At 44.1% G+C, this 15980-nt stretch overlaps 1 protein-coding gene across 1 annotated transcript in view; it reads right to left on the reverse strand.

Annotated features, from left to right (window-relative positions):
* Nucleotides 1-15980, reverse strand: part of CLPB (ClpB family mitochondrial disaggregase) — a 1391731-nt gene that overhangs the window by 1349163 nt on the left and 26588 nt on the right. Inside the window, exon 2 of the mRNA XM_086933782.1 lies at nucleotides 116-167. Within this exon, the coding sequence (XP_086789908.1) occupies nucleotides 116-167 (52 nt within the window). The remainder of the gene's footprint in view (nucleotides 1-115; nucleotides 168-15980) is intronic.

Raw genomic sequence — 15980 nt, forward strand, 5'->3', positions numbered from 1 at the left:
ATAAAACACTGACTTACAGTGATGATGAGACTTAAACTGCACACCACGGTTCATGTCGGATATTAATTTCCGTTATTACATATAATCAAAAACAGAAATTCTTTAAATGTCCTACCTGTTGACTTCCTGTGTATTATTAGTCCTGGCTGCATCAAGCAGTGCCTCCTCTACGAGAAAAATTAAAGACAAAAACAGGCAAGTAAAAACGACAAGAAAAGGACACAAAGCATACACTATTCTCATACAGAGTACTTTCACACGCCCTTTGGTGCTGTTACAAGTCAATCAACGGTAGACAATGCTAACCAGCGCTCATGCATCTACTACCAATAATAACTTTGAATTTAACAGTGGCATGATGTTACTAACTTAGAGGCATACAGAAGCCTCCTTGTTCGCAAGAACACACTACCTGCGCACAGTCGACATAGAATTTAAAGTCACTTGGAGATGTTTTTCACTTGGCAACAAGACGGATAAAAAAATACAAATGCTTTTTGCCATGGTTCTTTAGGGTTGGTTTCAGAAAGTATTGTGTGCGATTTTAATCAGATTTTCTGGTAACCTATAGGAAGCACTGCTTGTAAATCTGGAAGTAAACAGAACTAACACCAGATTATGTAGATCCAACATAGTAGGCCTTCTCCAGTTTTACTGTATGCGAGTTCACAAGAATAGGTGCAACGACCCGAATAAGAGACACGCCTGGAGCACCGTACACAGTTTCAACAGTTTTCCCATGGGATGTACAGCTGACTCGCCTCTTTTAGCAAATGGTTGCCAAAGTCAATGGTAGCACTATTAGTGTACGAGTTATGTATCAAATTGATGAACCAATTTGGATCGCATATGCTACTGAATTATATAGGGGAAACGAGACAAGCCATGTTTGACCTTGAGCAATGACATCCTTGTCACAGCATATATTAACTAACTATTTGGCTTATTTCAATTCCAGAACAACCAAGCATTGGCAAACCAATAGGTCTGGCATGAACCGCTAGCCTTTTGGCAATAACTTTTTTGTCATGGCTTTTGCAAAACTTTATCGTTTGGGAAACTGCCGGGAGTTTATCAATCTAAAAAAAAAAATATTGACCAAAGATGCCATAACCCCAGTGAAGTGGGGTGCTGCCTTGCCCCTTGTTACATGCTGGAGTGGGCTCGAGAAAAATGTGAATGACATATGTACAGAGAAATGGATGAAATGTAGTTGAAAACCCCTATAAGTAAATATGTCATACATATACTTTTAGTAAAATAAACAAGTATTGGCTAACACAGACCTAAAAAAGCCAATTGTTGTACAATTGGCTGTCAGCCTCTTTCTTTTGAGAGAAAAAAAAGAAGCAAAAAAATGAAAGAAGAAAGCAGGAAAGAGAGAAATAGAAAGGAAGGAAGGCAAGGAGGGAAGAAGGAAAGAAAGAAGGAAGGCAAGAAGGAAAGAAATAAAAAAGGTAATAAGGAAGGCAAAAGGGAGGGAAGAAAGAAGGCAAAAAAAGAAGGACAGAAAGACAGGTACTAAAAGGAATTAAGGCAAGAAAAAAGGAATGACAGCAAAAGAGAAAGAAAGAGAAATGAGAAAGAAAGCAAGAAAGAAGGAAGACTATAAGAAAAGGAAAAAGGAAAAGAAAAAAGAAAGAAATTAAAAAAGAAAGAAGGCAAGAAATGAGGCAAGAGAGAAACATAGCAGGAATGATAGAATGAAAGAAAAAAGAAAGAAAGAATGAATGAACGAATGAAAGGAAAAAGAAAAGAAAGAAGGACTGAAAGAATGAATGAAAAAAGGAACGTAAGCAGGAAGGAAAGAAGGAATGAGAAAAAAGAAAAGCAAGAAAGAAGAAAAAAAAGAAAAAAGTAAAGCAACAAAGAACAAAAGAATGAGAGAAAAAAAAAGAACGAAAGGAAGGAATGACAGAATGAATGAAAAAACAATTAAAGAAAAAAGTAAAGGCATGAAACAAAGAATGAAAGACAAACAAAGATAGAAGGAAGAAGAAAAGAAAGAAGTCAATCAAAAAGTGTTACAAATGTTGAAACTTAAACACGTTAAAGGCTAATTTCCTTTCTGGGCAAAGTTTATTAAAGAACCATCGGTGAATTGGAGTCCAGATTAAACGTGTTCTGAAGAATTGTCCGCTTATGCATTTACATGTTTAATATTGAAGCTTTCGATAACTTAATACAGAACCGTTTCAAATGAACGCAATCTGTTCTGCTGTGAAATTCCAGCAGTCAAACAGTAAACAAAGGACACTCCACAAAGAATTTACAACAGTATTGGCATACCGGCAAGAAGAGCAATGTAGCGGGAGAAGAAATGAGGAGGGTCGCTACTAAAAGAACAGATTCAAGCAAGGATCTCATGAACAACTTGGAGAAGAGGCCTACAAAGGGAGACAGCAGGCATGATGGCAATGAGATAAGGAAAAGCACAGAGAAACAAGCCATGAAAGCCCAAGGATAAGAGATTAGGATGTGACGACTCTGAGCAGCGCAGAAAGAGACTTATGGTTACGTAATTTACATTACAACAAAGATTGAAAGGTTGCCATACAGACAATGTCACCTAAGTGACGTCATATCAGCAAAAAGAGCAAATAATTACATTGGCCAGAAAGAAAGGCTCTTTCAGCTTCCAAGACAGAATATCCTACTGTGCAAGACCTAGTCCACACCACACTGACTAAAAGGAAAAAATTCCGCCAGTTAATCACAGAATTAGATAAGTGAAAAATATGCTTCCACAGGATATTTCCATGCGGAATACAACTCTACTATGAGCCAAAAGACAAACCAATTAAAGACGTAAAAGAGAGTCTCTCAGTGCTGGGCGTTAATGAGTCTTTTAATTGTTACATGAATATCCACGATAAAAAATTTTTTTTAAAGAATATTTAATTTGTAAATCAACAAGAGCATTTCAGGTGCTCGCTCACAAGTCCTTCATCAGGAGGAAACTACTGTATATACTTTCATAATAAACTGAAACAACTGAATGCAACACATTATTCGAAGAGTCAATATATTCTAGAATATACTCAAGTTTAAGTGAATGCCCAATACAAGTTGTCATTTTCGGTCAAGAAATTGCTCTTCATGGTACATACCTTCACATCCCAAGATGAGGCATGCCCGAGAGAAGAAGACCATGCTTGCAGTGCCACTCTCCACTGCAGCCTTCCTGGCACTTTGTTGTGACTTTCCAACCCTCCAATCCCTTGTGGAAGAGCAGGCTGGTGACCCTTACAAGCTCTACATCTCGGTGGTATAGTTTTCTTTATTCATATTTTCTTTGAATGCATTTCAGAAAGTGCCAGGCATTCAATCATGTGTGAAGCAAGGTAGAAGATCTCGCCTGGTGTGAAGTTCTGTTCAATTATCAGCCACTTTTGCTATATTAGACGAGAATCTTGGTTATAGAAGTTCTGGCCATGTGTGACTGGCTATAGGGCGCCTGGATAGACCCAGCACATAAGGCTAAAGAGAAGCAGTCAAAGCTGTATCAGTGTGGACGATAGTCTTAAGGCCCTCAAGTTTCCTTAGTTTCTGCAGAAGTTTTTCAGAGAGAAGATTTACAGCCTGCGATGATCTGCTAAGTTGAGTGCTTCCTTTTGGCTTTGCTTGTCCAATTTACAGTCTTTCATGCATGCTTTCATGTGCGGACAAAACGGATCGTCTTTCTAGAATTCCGGTGAGCGGAATGGAATATATATTGCTCACAATGCACCATTTTTTAGCAGAAATAATTTCGGCAAGCAGTCTTTTAAACCTGAAGAGGTGTCAATATCAGTTTCTGGGAGCTCAATAATACTGTCTTAAGTATTATGCCCCAGAAAATACCACAAAAGTCATGTGTTATGTTTGTCATCCATGACACCTAAGACAGTCATCAGGATTTCAAACCTGTTTATCCAGCTCACTGACCAGAGATCGACGTTCCTGGATTCAGCTGCATCAAAGTGCGGTGGCAAAACCAGCCCTAGGGCATCTGTGGAGGCAATGGCACTCACAGCACTGGCACTTGGTGAATCTGTCTGTCTTGAGGGTGGGTTTACTCATCACCGGGGAGTGTTGCAGGAAGACATCAAAACTGGATGTTAAACGGGTGGATACTCCATCTCGAAGGGCACAGCCTGTGGATTGAAGACTGTCTTGTAGCCAGTCTACTGTCTCTATGGTCATTGACACAGACGTTTATGCAGGAACACTTTACAGATAACAAAACTGAGTTTTAGAAGAAGTAGTTTTCATGCGGCTAAAAACAGCGATTGAGTGCTATTGCGCAGGCACTGTTAGTTCTCTCTTGCACAACTGCCTGTATAAACCTCCTTGCTTCCAGATGGCATGTGTTAGACCAGTCAGCCTTAGGGTGGTCTTCTCCCAAAACGTTTTGCCTTACTCCATGTTGGAAATGGACCTTTTGCATGGTTATCCCCAAACATTTTGCTTCTTCCTCCTATTTTTTCCTGACCTATCTTTGTTTGTTTTAGGACTCTGGGCACTTTATCACTGCTGATCAGTGCTAAAGTGCATGTGCTCTCTGTGTAAATTGTGTTATAGATTAGTGTTTCCATGATTGGCATATTTGATTTACCGGTACGCCCCTAGTAAAGTGCACTGAGAGTGCCAGGGCCTGTAAATCAAATGCTACTAGTGGGCCTGCAGCACTGATTGTGCCACCTACAGAGGTAGCCCTGTAATGGCAACTCAGACCTGCCACTGCAGTGTCTCCGTGCAGTTGTGACTGCCATGTCGACTTGGCAAGTGCACCCACTTGCCAGGCCCTAACCTTCACTTTTCTTACATGTGAGTCACCCCTAAGGTAGGCACAGGGTCAAACTGATTTGCATATAACCATGTCTGAACTGGGGTGGCAGAGTGGGCTAAAGAACGGTGATGGATTAAACCCTGATCTTTTGACTGGGTGTGAGTGTTTGATTGATTCAGATGCTCCGTCCATCACCACCCCCTTTTGTACTGCTTTTGGCCGCCACAAGTGTGGCAGGGTATGCTCAGACGTGAGTCACTTGCTCACTTTGCCACTGGATTCAAGCAAGCCGGGCTGAAGACGGCTGGAAAGCCAGAAACCGGTCCTCGAAGCTTGTTTCTGGTCCAGGGAAGACATGGCTTGGCAGTTCGGGCTGGACTGTTCCCATGAGGCACAGGGTCAGATTGATTTGCATATAGCCATGTCTGAACTGGGGTGGCAGAGTGAGCTAAAGAACGGTGATGGATTAAACCCAGATCTTTCGACTGGGTGTGAGTGTTTGATTGATTCAGATGCTCCGTCCAGTACCACCCCCTTTTGTACTGATTTTGGCCGCCACAAGTGTGGCAGGGTTTGCTCAGACGTGAGTCCCTTGCTCACTTTGCCACTGGATTCAAGCAAGCCGGGTTGAAGACGGCTGGAATGCCAGAAACCGGTCCTTGGAAGCTTGTTTCCGGTCCAGGGAAGACATGGCTTGGCAGTTCGGGCTGGACTGTTTCCATGAGGCACAGGGTCAGACTGATTTGTATATAGCCATGTCTGAACTGGGGTGGCAGAGTGGGCTAAAGAACGGTGATGGATTAAACCCAGATCTTTTGACTGGGTGTGAGTGTTTGATAGATTCAGATGCTCCGTCCATCACCACCCCCTTTTGTACCACTAGTGGGCCTGCAGCACTGATTGTGCCACCTACAGAGGTAGCCCTGTAAAGGCAACTCAGACCTGCCACTGCAGTGCCTCCGTGCAGTTGTGACTGCCATGTCGTCTTGGCAAGTGCACCCACTTGCCAGGCCCTAACCTTCACTTTTCTTACATGTGAGTCACCCCTAAGGTAGGCCCAAGGTACCCCTGTGGGCATGGTGCAGTGTATGTCAAAGGTAGGACATGCCCTGGTGTGAGTGGCATGTCCTAATAGTGAAATACTGCCAATTTCGTTTTTCACTATCGCAAGGCTACCTGTTCCCATAGGATAGAATGGGGAGTTTGCTTATAACATCTTATAAACATAACTACGCCTGGAAACAAGGTAGGAAAATAAAGTTTAGTATGCCTGAACTCAGAATGTTAAAATGCATATTTTAGTGAGGGTGATTTTTACATTATGTGTTTGAAAATACTCCTTTTAGAATGTAGGTATTTTCTATCTCAACCATCCAATGTGCCTCTGCTGGGTTTGTGGATTGACGGTCTGGCTTTGGAGTGGCAGGGGCTGGGGATGTGCAGTGGCTCCAGAGAGTGTACATGGGTCAGGCCTGGGCTGAATAGAACTGAGCTGCATTTAGAGTAGGGGGAGGAAAATTCCTTTCACCTGAACGGGCCTGTCTGCCTCTGACAATGCGGTCTCCGCCTCCTGCCAGGAAGCTGCACCAGGGAGGACAGAACGGGTTCTGGATGGGTAAGTAAAACACTCTTTGCTTCCAGACAACAAAGGATTTTGGGTTATAAAAAGTGGGATCCAACCCCCTAAACTTTAGAACTTGCTGGAATAAAGGAACCTGCCAAGAAGAAGAGCTGTACAATGCCAGGTGGACTAATGCCCCTTTGCTGTGTTGTTGCTTTGTTGGGTTGGCCTGCAGTTGCTGCTTCTACCTTGGGCAGTGAAAGGACTCGACTGAACTTTCCTTTACTTGTGCAGAGCTATCTCCAAGGGCTTGTTTGAAGTAGAGCTTACCTCCTGTTCTAAAGTCTCAGGGACTGCAAAGACTTCACCAACCTCTGGGTACTGCTTCTGGAACCGCTATTTCAGTTGCCACAGTGAAGGGAAACTCAACCGACTCCATCACCGACTCTGGCGCTGTGTGCTTACGGCACCCCAGAAAGCACCGCCTGCATCTCGCACCTCAACCCTGGTCTCACTAACGACGGCCGACGCTGCCGCAACTGAGCCACTGCTTGCACCATGACCTTTGGGCACCGCACCGCCTCACTTCACCATCTTGGTCTCACCAATTAGAGACCCCCATTTCTAACACTCCCCCATTTTTGTTGATCCTTTTTTTTAAGGCTTTAGGCCTCTGTGCATTTTACTACTGCTGACCAGTGTTAAAGTGCATGTGTTCACTCACTAAAACATGGTAACATTGGTTTACACCCAATTAAAACATTTAATGTACTTATAAGCCCCTAATACAGTGGTACTACCTGGGCCCAGGGGCTGTAAATTAAATACTACTAGTGGGCCTGCAGCACTTATGTGCCACGCACAAAAGTAACCTTTCAAACATGTATCAGATCTACCATTGCAGCCTGTGTGCACAGTTTGCCAGGCCTAAATCTTTGTTTTTAATACATATAAGTTATCCCAGATGTAGGCCCTAAACAGCTCATAGGGCAAGGTGAGGTATTTCAAAAGTTGGGCATGCATTTTTAACTTTTACATGACCTGGTATTGAAAAACTCTTGCATTCTTTTTTCACTACTGCAAGTCCTTCCGCTCTCATTGGATAGCACTGGGTTATCTTATTACATTTAATAAGTGATACCATTTAATTGGGAGCAGGAAGGAATATCAAGTTTGTTGCATAAAGAATTGAATTCTAAATTAAAACCCTCCTTAGTGGTAAAGTTGGATTTTAAGTAAAAATTCTGAGAATGCCACTTTTAGAAAGTTTGCATTTTCTTGTCCCAATCATTTGATGCCTGCATCCTGGGTCACATTCTCGGTGTAGCTGGCTGTTGCTTTTTGCCTATTGCTCCCAGAATGTGAGACAAAGGGGGAATAGTTGTTGGCCAGATGTTCCATCAGACTTGATACAAGGGAGGAGTTATCACCTACCACACATGCACGTCACAAAAGCCCTGCCTCAGCACACTCACAAGGGGTTTCACACTAGTCTTTTGTGCCCCTTGAAAAGTTGGGGCCAGGCCAGCGAGGCAAGAAATCACAATCACCTCTGTGGGTGGAAACTCTGGAACCTTCTCCTACTTCAAGACTGGCAACAATGTATAAATACTAGACCCCCTGATCCCACTCTTCAGTACAGTTCGGGACCTGTGAAAGACTCTGGACTGCATTGCTGCTCTGTGGCAAGAATGATTGCTACTCTGCTGCCCTGCTGTATGAGGAAGGACTGGACCTGCATCTTCAACATAGGACCCCCAGAGTGACTCCAATGAATTTTTGGCTGGCCTCCTGATCAGACTCTCAGGGACAAAAAAGGATCTGAACACCTTGAACACAGCTTCTGGACTCTGTCTGCTATGAATCCTGCCCCCTATGTGGTGCCAACCCAGTCCTGGACCCTTGGAAGTGGGTCTGAAGGAGCCCTGCCAGCCCAGCTGTGGTCTGTTGGGCTGAACTGACGTGGTACGACGCATTTCGTTGCAGCTCTGCATCAAAACCGCCACTGCGCAATGCATCTCTGACACAGGAACTCGCACTGCAGACCGGAGCACCTAGAAACTGCTGCTGTGCGACGCATCCCTGACACAGGACTTCACAATGCAGGCCTCCACCAACAGCATCCTCGTCGACGGCGCAAGACTTTGCATCGCAAACCTCATCAACGGTTCTATTGGAACTGCCGCTGTACCATGCATTTCCAACACAAGACCTCGCATCGCAGCTTCTTCACAATTGCGGCTGCATGACGCATCCTTAGCACAGGATCTAACAAATCTTTGAAACTGCATATTTCTCGTTCTACTGATTGCATTTTTGTTGTATTGGTGTTAAATAGTTTTATTACATTTTACTCTATTTTTCTAAATTGGTGTGGGATTTTTCTTGTGTTGTGTTTTCACTTTATTACTATTTTAAGTGCTGCCTAAATACTTAACACATTGCCTCTAAGTGAAGCCTGACTTATTTTGTGACAAGCTGGTAGAGGGTTAAGCACAGGTTAATTTGGGGTTACCTGTAACTTCAACCTGACAGGAATTGTCGTTGCTGCTTGAGTAGGGTTTCACCCCCCTCAACCAGTACCTCAATTTCATACAGAAGGTTTCTCTAAAGACACCGTCAAGGGTTACCTTCATTTGCGAGGGGAGGCACATGTGAATGGCGGCAGTACAAGGTCAGCAACTCAGGTCATCTTCACCAATCCCTGAAAAGATCCAACCTCCCCCAATCGCCACTAGGTAGGTTAGCTCTTCAAGTCACGCTTAAACATCTTACAGCTATTCATGGCATGCACCCCCGCTTCGCCACATGACACAACTGCAACACATGCCACAACCTAACTCGGTCAATATGATCCAGACCCGGTTCTAGTGGGAGACCCAGGTCCTCCCATGATGCCCTGTGGCCAAACAAATACGATTCACAACAGAAAAGCATTGTCTGTTCTTTTTCTTAATGAAAACATTACACAGGCCTGCACCCTCGCTACAAACACCTAACTGTGTAACTTTCATGTATAACGGCATTGCCTTGGGCAAGGGTTACACCTCATTTGTACCAGTTAACACTAAAAAAACTGCAATAGAAAGCAAACGGAATGGTGACCAGTCAACATTTGCAAAGGGCCTTCCACAACATAGCAACACGTGTAGCTGGGCTCTGAGTACCTTTTGATCAGTTTGAGCTGGAAACAATATTTTATTGTGTGAAAATCTGCATATTATACAGCAGATGATGGATTATGTGACAAAACCATAACTATGCAGAATCGCATAATTCCAGGGTCAATGCTTATGGTACAATAACAAGCAAAAAACTGAAAATTGCAAAGTTTTGACTCGTCATAAGTGAAAAGACTTGTCAAATTTCACTAATACAATAGATACAGAATGGGAAGAAGCAGTGCAAGTGCCTACAACACAAAGAAAAGCAATGGCAACAGTTCCATGACAGTAATCGCTATAAGTGCTACCACTGTCCTACCCACTCTCAATCTCCTGAGGTGTTTGCAGAAGGCAGAGCTAACTAATATAATTAGAAAGAACTTAAAGAACAGACACCCCAGTTTGGGGCACCAGCGACTCTGCATTAATTCTCTCCTAACAAATTCTTTCAATAGACAGAATTATTTATAGTCAGGGACACTGAAATGCTACGATCTGTAGATGCAGTGTTGGGGGCGATAATAGGTGAGCAGAGGGAGAGGAATACAGAGGGGTAAAGGCAGAGGATGGGGAATTGTGAAGGATGGGGATGATGAGAAATCAAGGTGGTCACATTGAAGGGTCAAGAGCAAATGACAAGTGGTAGGGGGATGGGCCAAAGAAGGAGTGTGAAGTGATAGTGTTAGAACAAGCAGGAAAAGAGACTGATAGACAGGCAATATGATAGGTAAGGAGGGGGTGATGGGAATGGGCGAGACTGGTGTGATACAGGAGAATGATAAAGAATAGGAAGCATACCTGCCCTATTTAGGAGAGAGAGTTCAATTTTGAGGCACTCACATGATCTGTACATTTCAACTGTTACCCTTAAGATACATTCTACTCAAAAGACTGACAACAAAAGAATGGTTGAGAAACGAGTCATCAAATTACAAGTCCAGTCGTCAACCTTTGAAGATGTACTCGTGGCACACTAGGTAGAGAGGGTTAGAAATTGGCACACCTTTGAAGTCTGGTTTGGACTCGTTGCTCAGCATGCCACCTTTGAGAGCTCATCCAATTGTTACTTCGCTTATTTAGTTAAAACAGGCATAACTGGGGGTCTTAGTAGCACTCATATGTGCTCATGAGCGTGCGCTGTATAATCCAAGCCTTAGTGCTGCCACTGTTTAGAATCTGAAAAACTACCATTGGAGAACAGATCCAGAGACTTGGAAGTGCCAGTCTGATTATGCACACCCATGCAACCCACACAAGCACATGCACAGCCATCGTTTATTTACGTAAACAAAATCATTACCCCATAAGCAGCAGCAGTAAAGGTGAGGCTGACAGAAGACGGTGTGGTGGTGAGAGAGAATGGGGAAGTGGAAAGAGGGGAAGGGGAAGCAGAGAAACAGAAGGATAGAAGGGAGGATGTAGAGGTATTAGGGAGGATAGTGAGAAAAAAGGAGGATGATAAAGAGGCGAGGATGGGGAGTTAGAAAGATAGAGGAGGGTGAGCAAAAGAGATGCATGTGTGGAACAGAGAAATGGGCGAGGTGAATAAAGAAGGGCGAAGAAGAGAGAAGGGTGAGGAAGAGAGAGAAGGGTGAGGTGGAAATAACAGGGTGAAGTGGAGTGAGAGTAGACTGACACACAGTGAAGAGGTGGAAAGGTCAAAAGAGAGTAAGTAGGATAAGACAGAAAGAGACGAGGGCAAAGGTGTGAGAAATATGAGGGGGAAGTGGAAAAAGAGAAGGGCACAGCAGGGAAACAGGCAGCTAAAGAGGAGAGAGCTTAGGATGAGGTGAAGAAAGGAGAGTGAGATGGGGTGAGGTTAACGGAGCAGCAGGGTGAAGTGGAGAGAAAGGCGGGTGAAGTCGGGAGAGAGGTGGGTGAGAAAAAGAGAAAGGAGGGAGAGATAAAGAGAGCAGAAGAGCTCAAGCCCATAGGTTTAAACCTCTAGAAAAACACAATTAAAACTAGCAGACAGAAAACAGCCGAAGGTACAGTATGCAGCTCTGGGAGACTCTGAACAATCTTACTCACCTTAATGGCCCACCCTTTCTTCTTCAAGGCCCTCCTAGATCCGAAATCCTGAAGCCGGCCTCTCAACCTACGCCTACTTACGTGCCACTGTTGCTAATTTTAAGTACTCGGATTTCTTTGCTGGAAACCTCTTGTCCTTGAGCTCTTGGCTGCTCTCACCAAACAAATTCCCAGAGGACCTTTAATAAAACAAACAAGCATTGACAAATCCAATAGGTCTCTCCTATACAAGAGCTATTGGCTTTGCCAATATATCTTAGCCATATTGTATACCAGCGTGGCTGCTGTTCAGCATGGCTAAAAGGTAGATGGCAATTCAATTTTCTGACCCACGCCTACATAGCTCTGTACAACTAAGGACCAGAACACATCAACCACCGCCTGAGCTTCCAGCAACCCTCCAGACTCCTGCGATCTGCTTCTCTATTCCTAGCTCACACCTCCCGCATCCACTTAAGCAACAGTGGAGGGCACTCCTTCTCCTTCATCACAGCAAAGTCCTGGAACAGTCCCCCACCCACCCCCCACCCCTCTCCCATCTCCTGGATTCACACTTTCTTCAGGAATTCAGAAGGGGGCTCAAGACTTGGCTATTTAACTGATACCACCAGACTTCACCCTCTCTTCAGGCATTCAGAAGGGGACTCCAGATCTGGCGATTTAACTGATGCCACCTGCAAAGAAAGCTTGGATCTCAGCGCCTGGATACCCTCACGAGTGATAAGCTGCACTTAATAAATTAGATTTGATTGATTCAATGGGAGCCTAAAGTAAATAAAGCCAGCAAATCGAAAGTCAGAAAATGTGAGTTACAAACCACAACGCTTGTGGCAAGCAACAGGCAGAATGCATTTCTAGGTCAACATTCTGAAATTCCCAAGATGTCTTAAGCTTAGGCTGCGACCTAAAAATCACATCAAAAGACAGGTGTACACCCAGCAGGGTCTAAATGTTCCCATTTTAAAGGAAAACTAAATATGTACAAAATTTGCTATAATCGTCCATCTTTTTCACGGTCCCATCATCTTCTAAAATAACACCCACGCTTAAGTTTCATGCCTTAATTTTCCTGTCTATGTTAATCACCCCAATATTTTTGACCTATGAACGGTGATTGCTGTTTTGCACACATTTTCTGATCGAAACGCGCTGGCTTCTCAATATAAATGATTAAACAGGCTCATCCTTGTTACTGGAAGGAATAATGAGTCCAAAAGAGGGGGCACGCGACAGGCAAAAGAAAACATTGTACGTTTAAATGAAGACAAATAAAAGTCGGTTGTGTGTAGTATTACAGACCTGAACCTAAAATTATTTTCGCCCACAGAGTTTATTTAGGGCCATCAGCACGCAAATTAGGATTACAAACTGCACATTTTACAAAAGAATAAACCTACTCTGCACATGCTTTCAGCCGAGACTCGCACAGATCATGCTAGGAGGACAGCAGGCCCCTCTAATTCAATTTCCAACTCTCTGAATAAGGAAGAAGTCTGGATGCTAATGACACCACCAGGCAAGCAGGAATCCCAGAGGCAAGGCCTCCGACCACGAGGGCGCGTGCTGGCTAAGAGCGCCATCTATCAACTAAATGAGGAAAGTCAAATTACGGTATTTAAGTATGGGGCCGTACTGCAGAACATTTGGACTGCGGCCATAACAGGGAAAGTCGGGTTTGCCCTATTTTTGTGCTTCTTCAGCACGTAATGGAACAGGCAGATTCTGCTCCAGTGCATAGTAGAGAACATGTTTTATAGTGATCAAAATGGACCACATAGATTTTGGAAACATTGCTAAACATATAAAACATATATAACACGTTTTACACAAATGTAATGACATGTTCTGAAATTCAGTGCAATTATGAGTGACATTTCAATGACTATGAGTGACACTTTCTCACGAGCAAAATCAAGCAATGACGATGAGGGAAACATAGAAATTACAGCCAATTAAGCAATGAGAATCTCTAAGATCATCTTAAAAGTGCTGCAAAGCACCAGAAATGGAAGAGCTTGACATTAGGGTTTTAAGTGGGATGAAAACAGTGTGCGTATCTGAAAGGGGCATGCATGGCCCATGTAATTAACCGTATGGCTCACACACCAACTACATTTCTCCAGTGGCAGTAACTTGCAGGAAGTATTACTTCTAAAACAATGTTATTGCCAGCTTATATCACACTCCACAACCGGGGCCGAAATGTGCATGGTGCAATCACAAGAGAATGCCCCGTCTTCAAGAAATGCTTACAAATTTGTGCAGTGTTTCAGTGGTAAAAAGGTAAGGTTCCCCCTTAACTACTATGGGCTGAAACTCTTCCTATCAAAATGAGAGAATGGACGAAAATGTCCAGTTTACTGAGACTTTAAAGACACTCCTATCTAATATTTGACTCACCTGGGACACATACGGATACCATTGGTTGGAATTAAAAAAGACGTGAAGCACTATCCAGGGTAAAGCGTCGAAAAGCAACAGATTGTTGTTTATGTCTCAATGTATGCCTCCGAAAGAGTCATTTCAATAAACAATTGTCCAACTTCGGACTGAGAGCGCAACAGCCAGCTCGTACCAAAAAGGGTAGATAGAATGGGGGTTGTCACTCAGTCTAGCGACTGTTAAATGGCTGGTATGAAGGGGAGTAACAATATCACCTCAAGAAAACCATGAGGGCTACGACAGAAGCGAGAATGTGTCTGTTACGTTGGTGAAACACAAAATGAGTGTTAAAGAGTCTGTTACACTCGGTCAGTGATTGAGAAAGTTACAGGTCTGAGCCAGCCAGTGACATTTTGGGGGGCTTTGCATAAGGTTGCCTGCTACTACATGAGATCACGATGCACAATTAAGAATGCATTATTCTTGGAATAAGTTAAAATGCCATTGCTTTTAAATAAACCCGAGAATCAAATATTGCCTTTCAACTGTGCAAAGTACAGTTCTGGCTAAATTGCATTCATTTCCGATTTCCGATTTTTAAGTAGCAAATTGTAAGCTTTCATTTTCTAAATGGCAGAGTATTTTTCGAAAATAGAAAGCACCACAGGCGGATGCCGATATACTGTGAAGGTAATGCAGCTTTTCTAACGTAATGGTTAAAAATGGAACCATGGGAAGTGTTTCTTACAGGTGGATCGAGCAATAAACATCCGGGTGGATGTAACTCGGGATATCCAATTCCCATCTCTCTGAAAGGACCTGACCCTCGGCAATGTTCACTGCGGTTGTAGAGTGAGAAATCTCACACACACTCACTTTAAAGGCACCGGGCACAGGCAGACGTCACCCCAGTGTTCATGAGGTAGTCTGCTATTAATGACGGAGACAATTAAGTAAAATTAGATATCACACTCACACTTTATATGCACAGCGCTTGCTGCAGCAGCAGTACTGGAGTAATACGTCACGCGCTCTCTTAACATTACATTATGTGATGATTCATTGTGTTAATTTGACTAAGCTGGTTAACTTACAACGTTAGTTCTGGCCTTCTTCTGCCCCATGCTGAGGAAGCGTGACTCTGTAACTCTGCACCGATGACGATCAGCCTCAGCCTCTCACCGTCGGCCCTCCGGACTGCCTGCCGGAAATAATCTGCCAGCGGGCGGCGTGACCATTTAGCTCCTGGCCTCCCTTGGCCCACATCGCGATGGGCCCAAGTGGGCTGGGCGGGTCTTAGTTTGGTGCGAATAGTGTGGAGAAGTGTGGCTCTCTGTTAGAGCAGGCAAACCCTGAAGCTGAGGTCAGACCCGGGACCAGGGTTCAATTCCCGACGCGGCAGGGTCTTGAGCTCAAATGTCCATGGACTCAGATAATTCTCGCTTCGGTGCTTGACCTAATCATGGGTTCACACTCTGCAACTCTGGGCATTACGCTTGCTTAATCTCCACAACGGCCCCCCGCGGCGGGATGCCTGGCTTTCACCTTGGGGATGCCCTGAAGGGGCTATCTCACAGGGAAAAGCCAGGACGGGTTCCCAAGGCAAGCGCGGAGATACCCCTTCGGGGGTCGATTCAGGCGCTATATAAGAAATATAATAATAATAATAATAATAGCAGTGTGCTACGGGGCGAGCACCATGATTTCCCGACCGCCTGCAACCCAGTGTAGGTCCTGCTCGCAGCAACATTTTTAATTACTACCCGCGCTCTCTGGAAGCAGGACATGCCAGCGCTACCTCGAAAGATGATGACATGCTGCGCCGCCCGCAAACTATCCAGCCGCATCGAGCTCCCAAAATAAACTGTGCGCGCTTCCACAGTGACGTCCCACCGTGATGACATCAGCCTGCCAGTAAGAGTCGAGCTGCGGCAGTTAGATTCAATCATGATAGATTGTAGCAGCTGAAATAAAGCTGCCTGCAGCCTTAGCTTAGCTGAACTCCAAGCCTGCTGGAGCAGCGCGCATAAGCAACAGGCTGCACGCTGCCACAGACTCTAAGTTTTACTCA

The sequence above is a fragment of the Lissotriton vulgaris genome, chromosome 8 (assembly GCF_964263255.1).
Source record: "Lissotriton vulgaris chromosome 8, aLisVul1.2, whole genome shotgun sequence".
NCBI classification, from domain to species: domain Eukaryota; kingdom Metazoa; phylum Chordata; class Amphibia; order Caudata; family Salamandridae; genus Lissotriton; species Lissotriton vulgaris.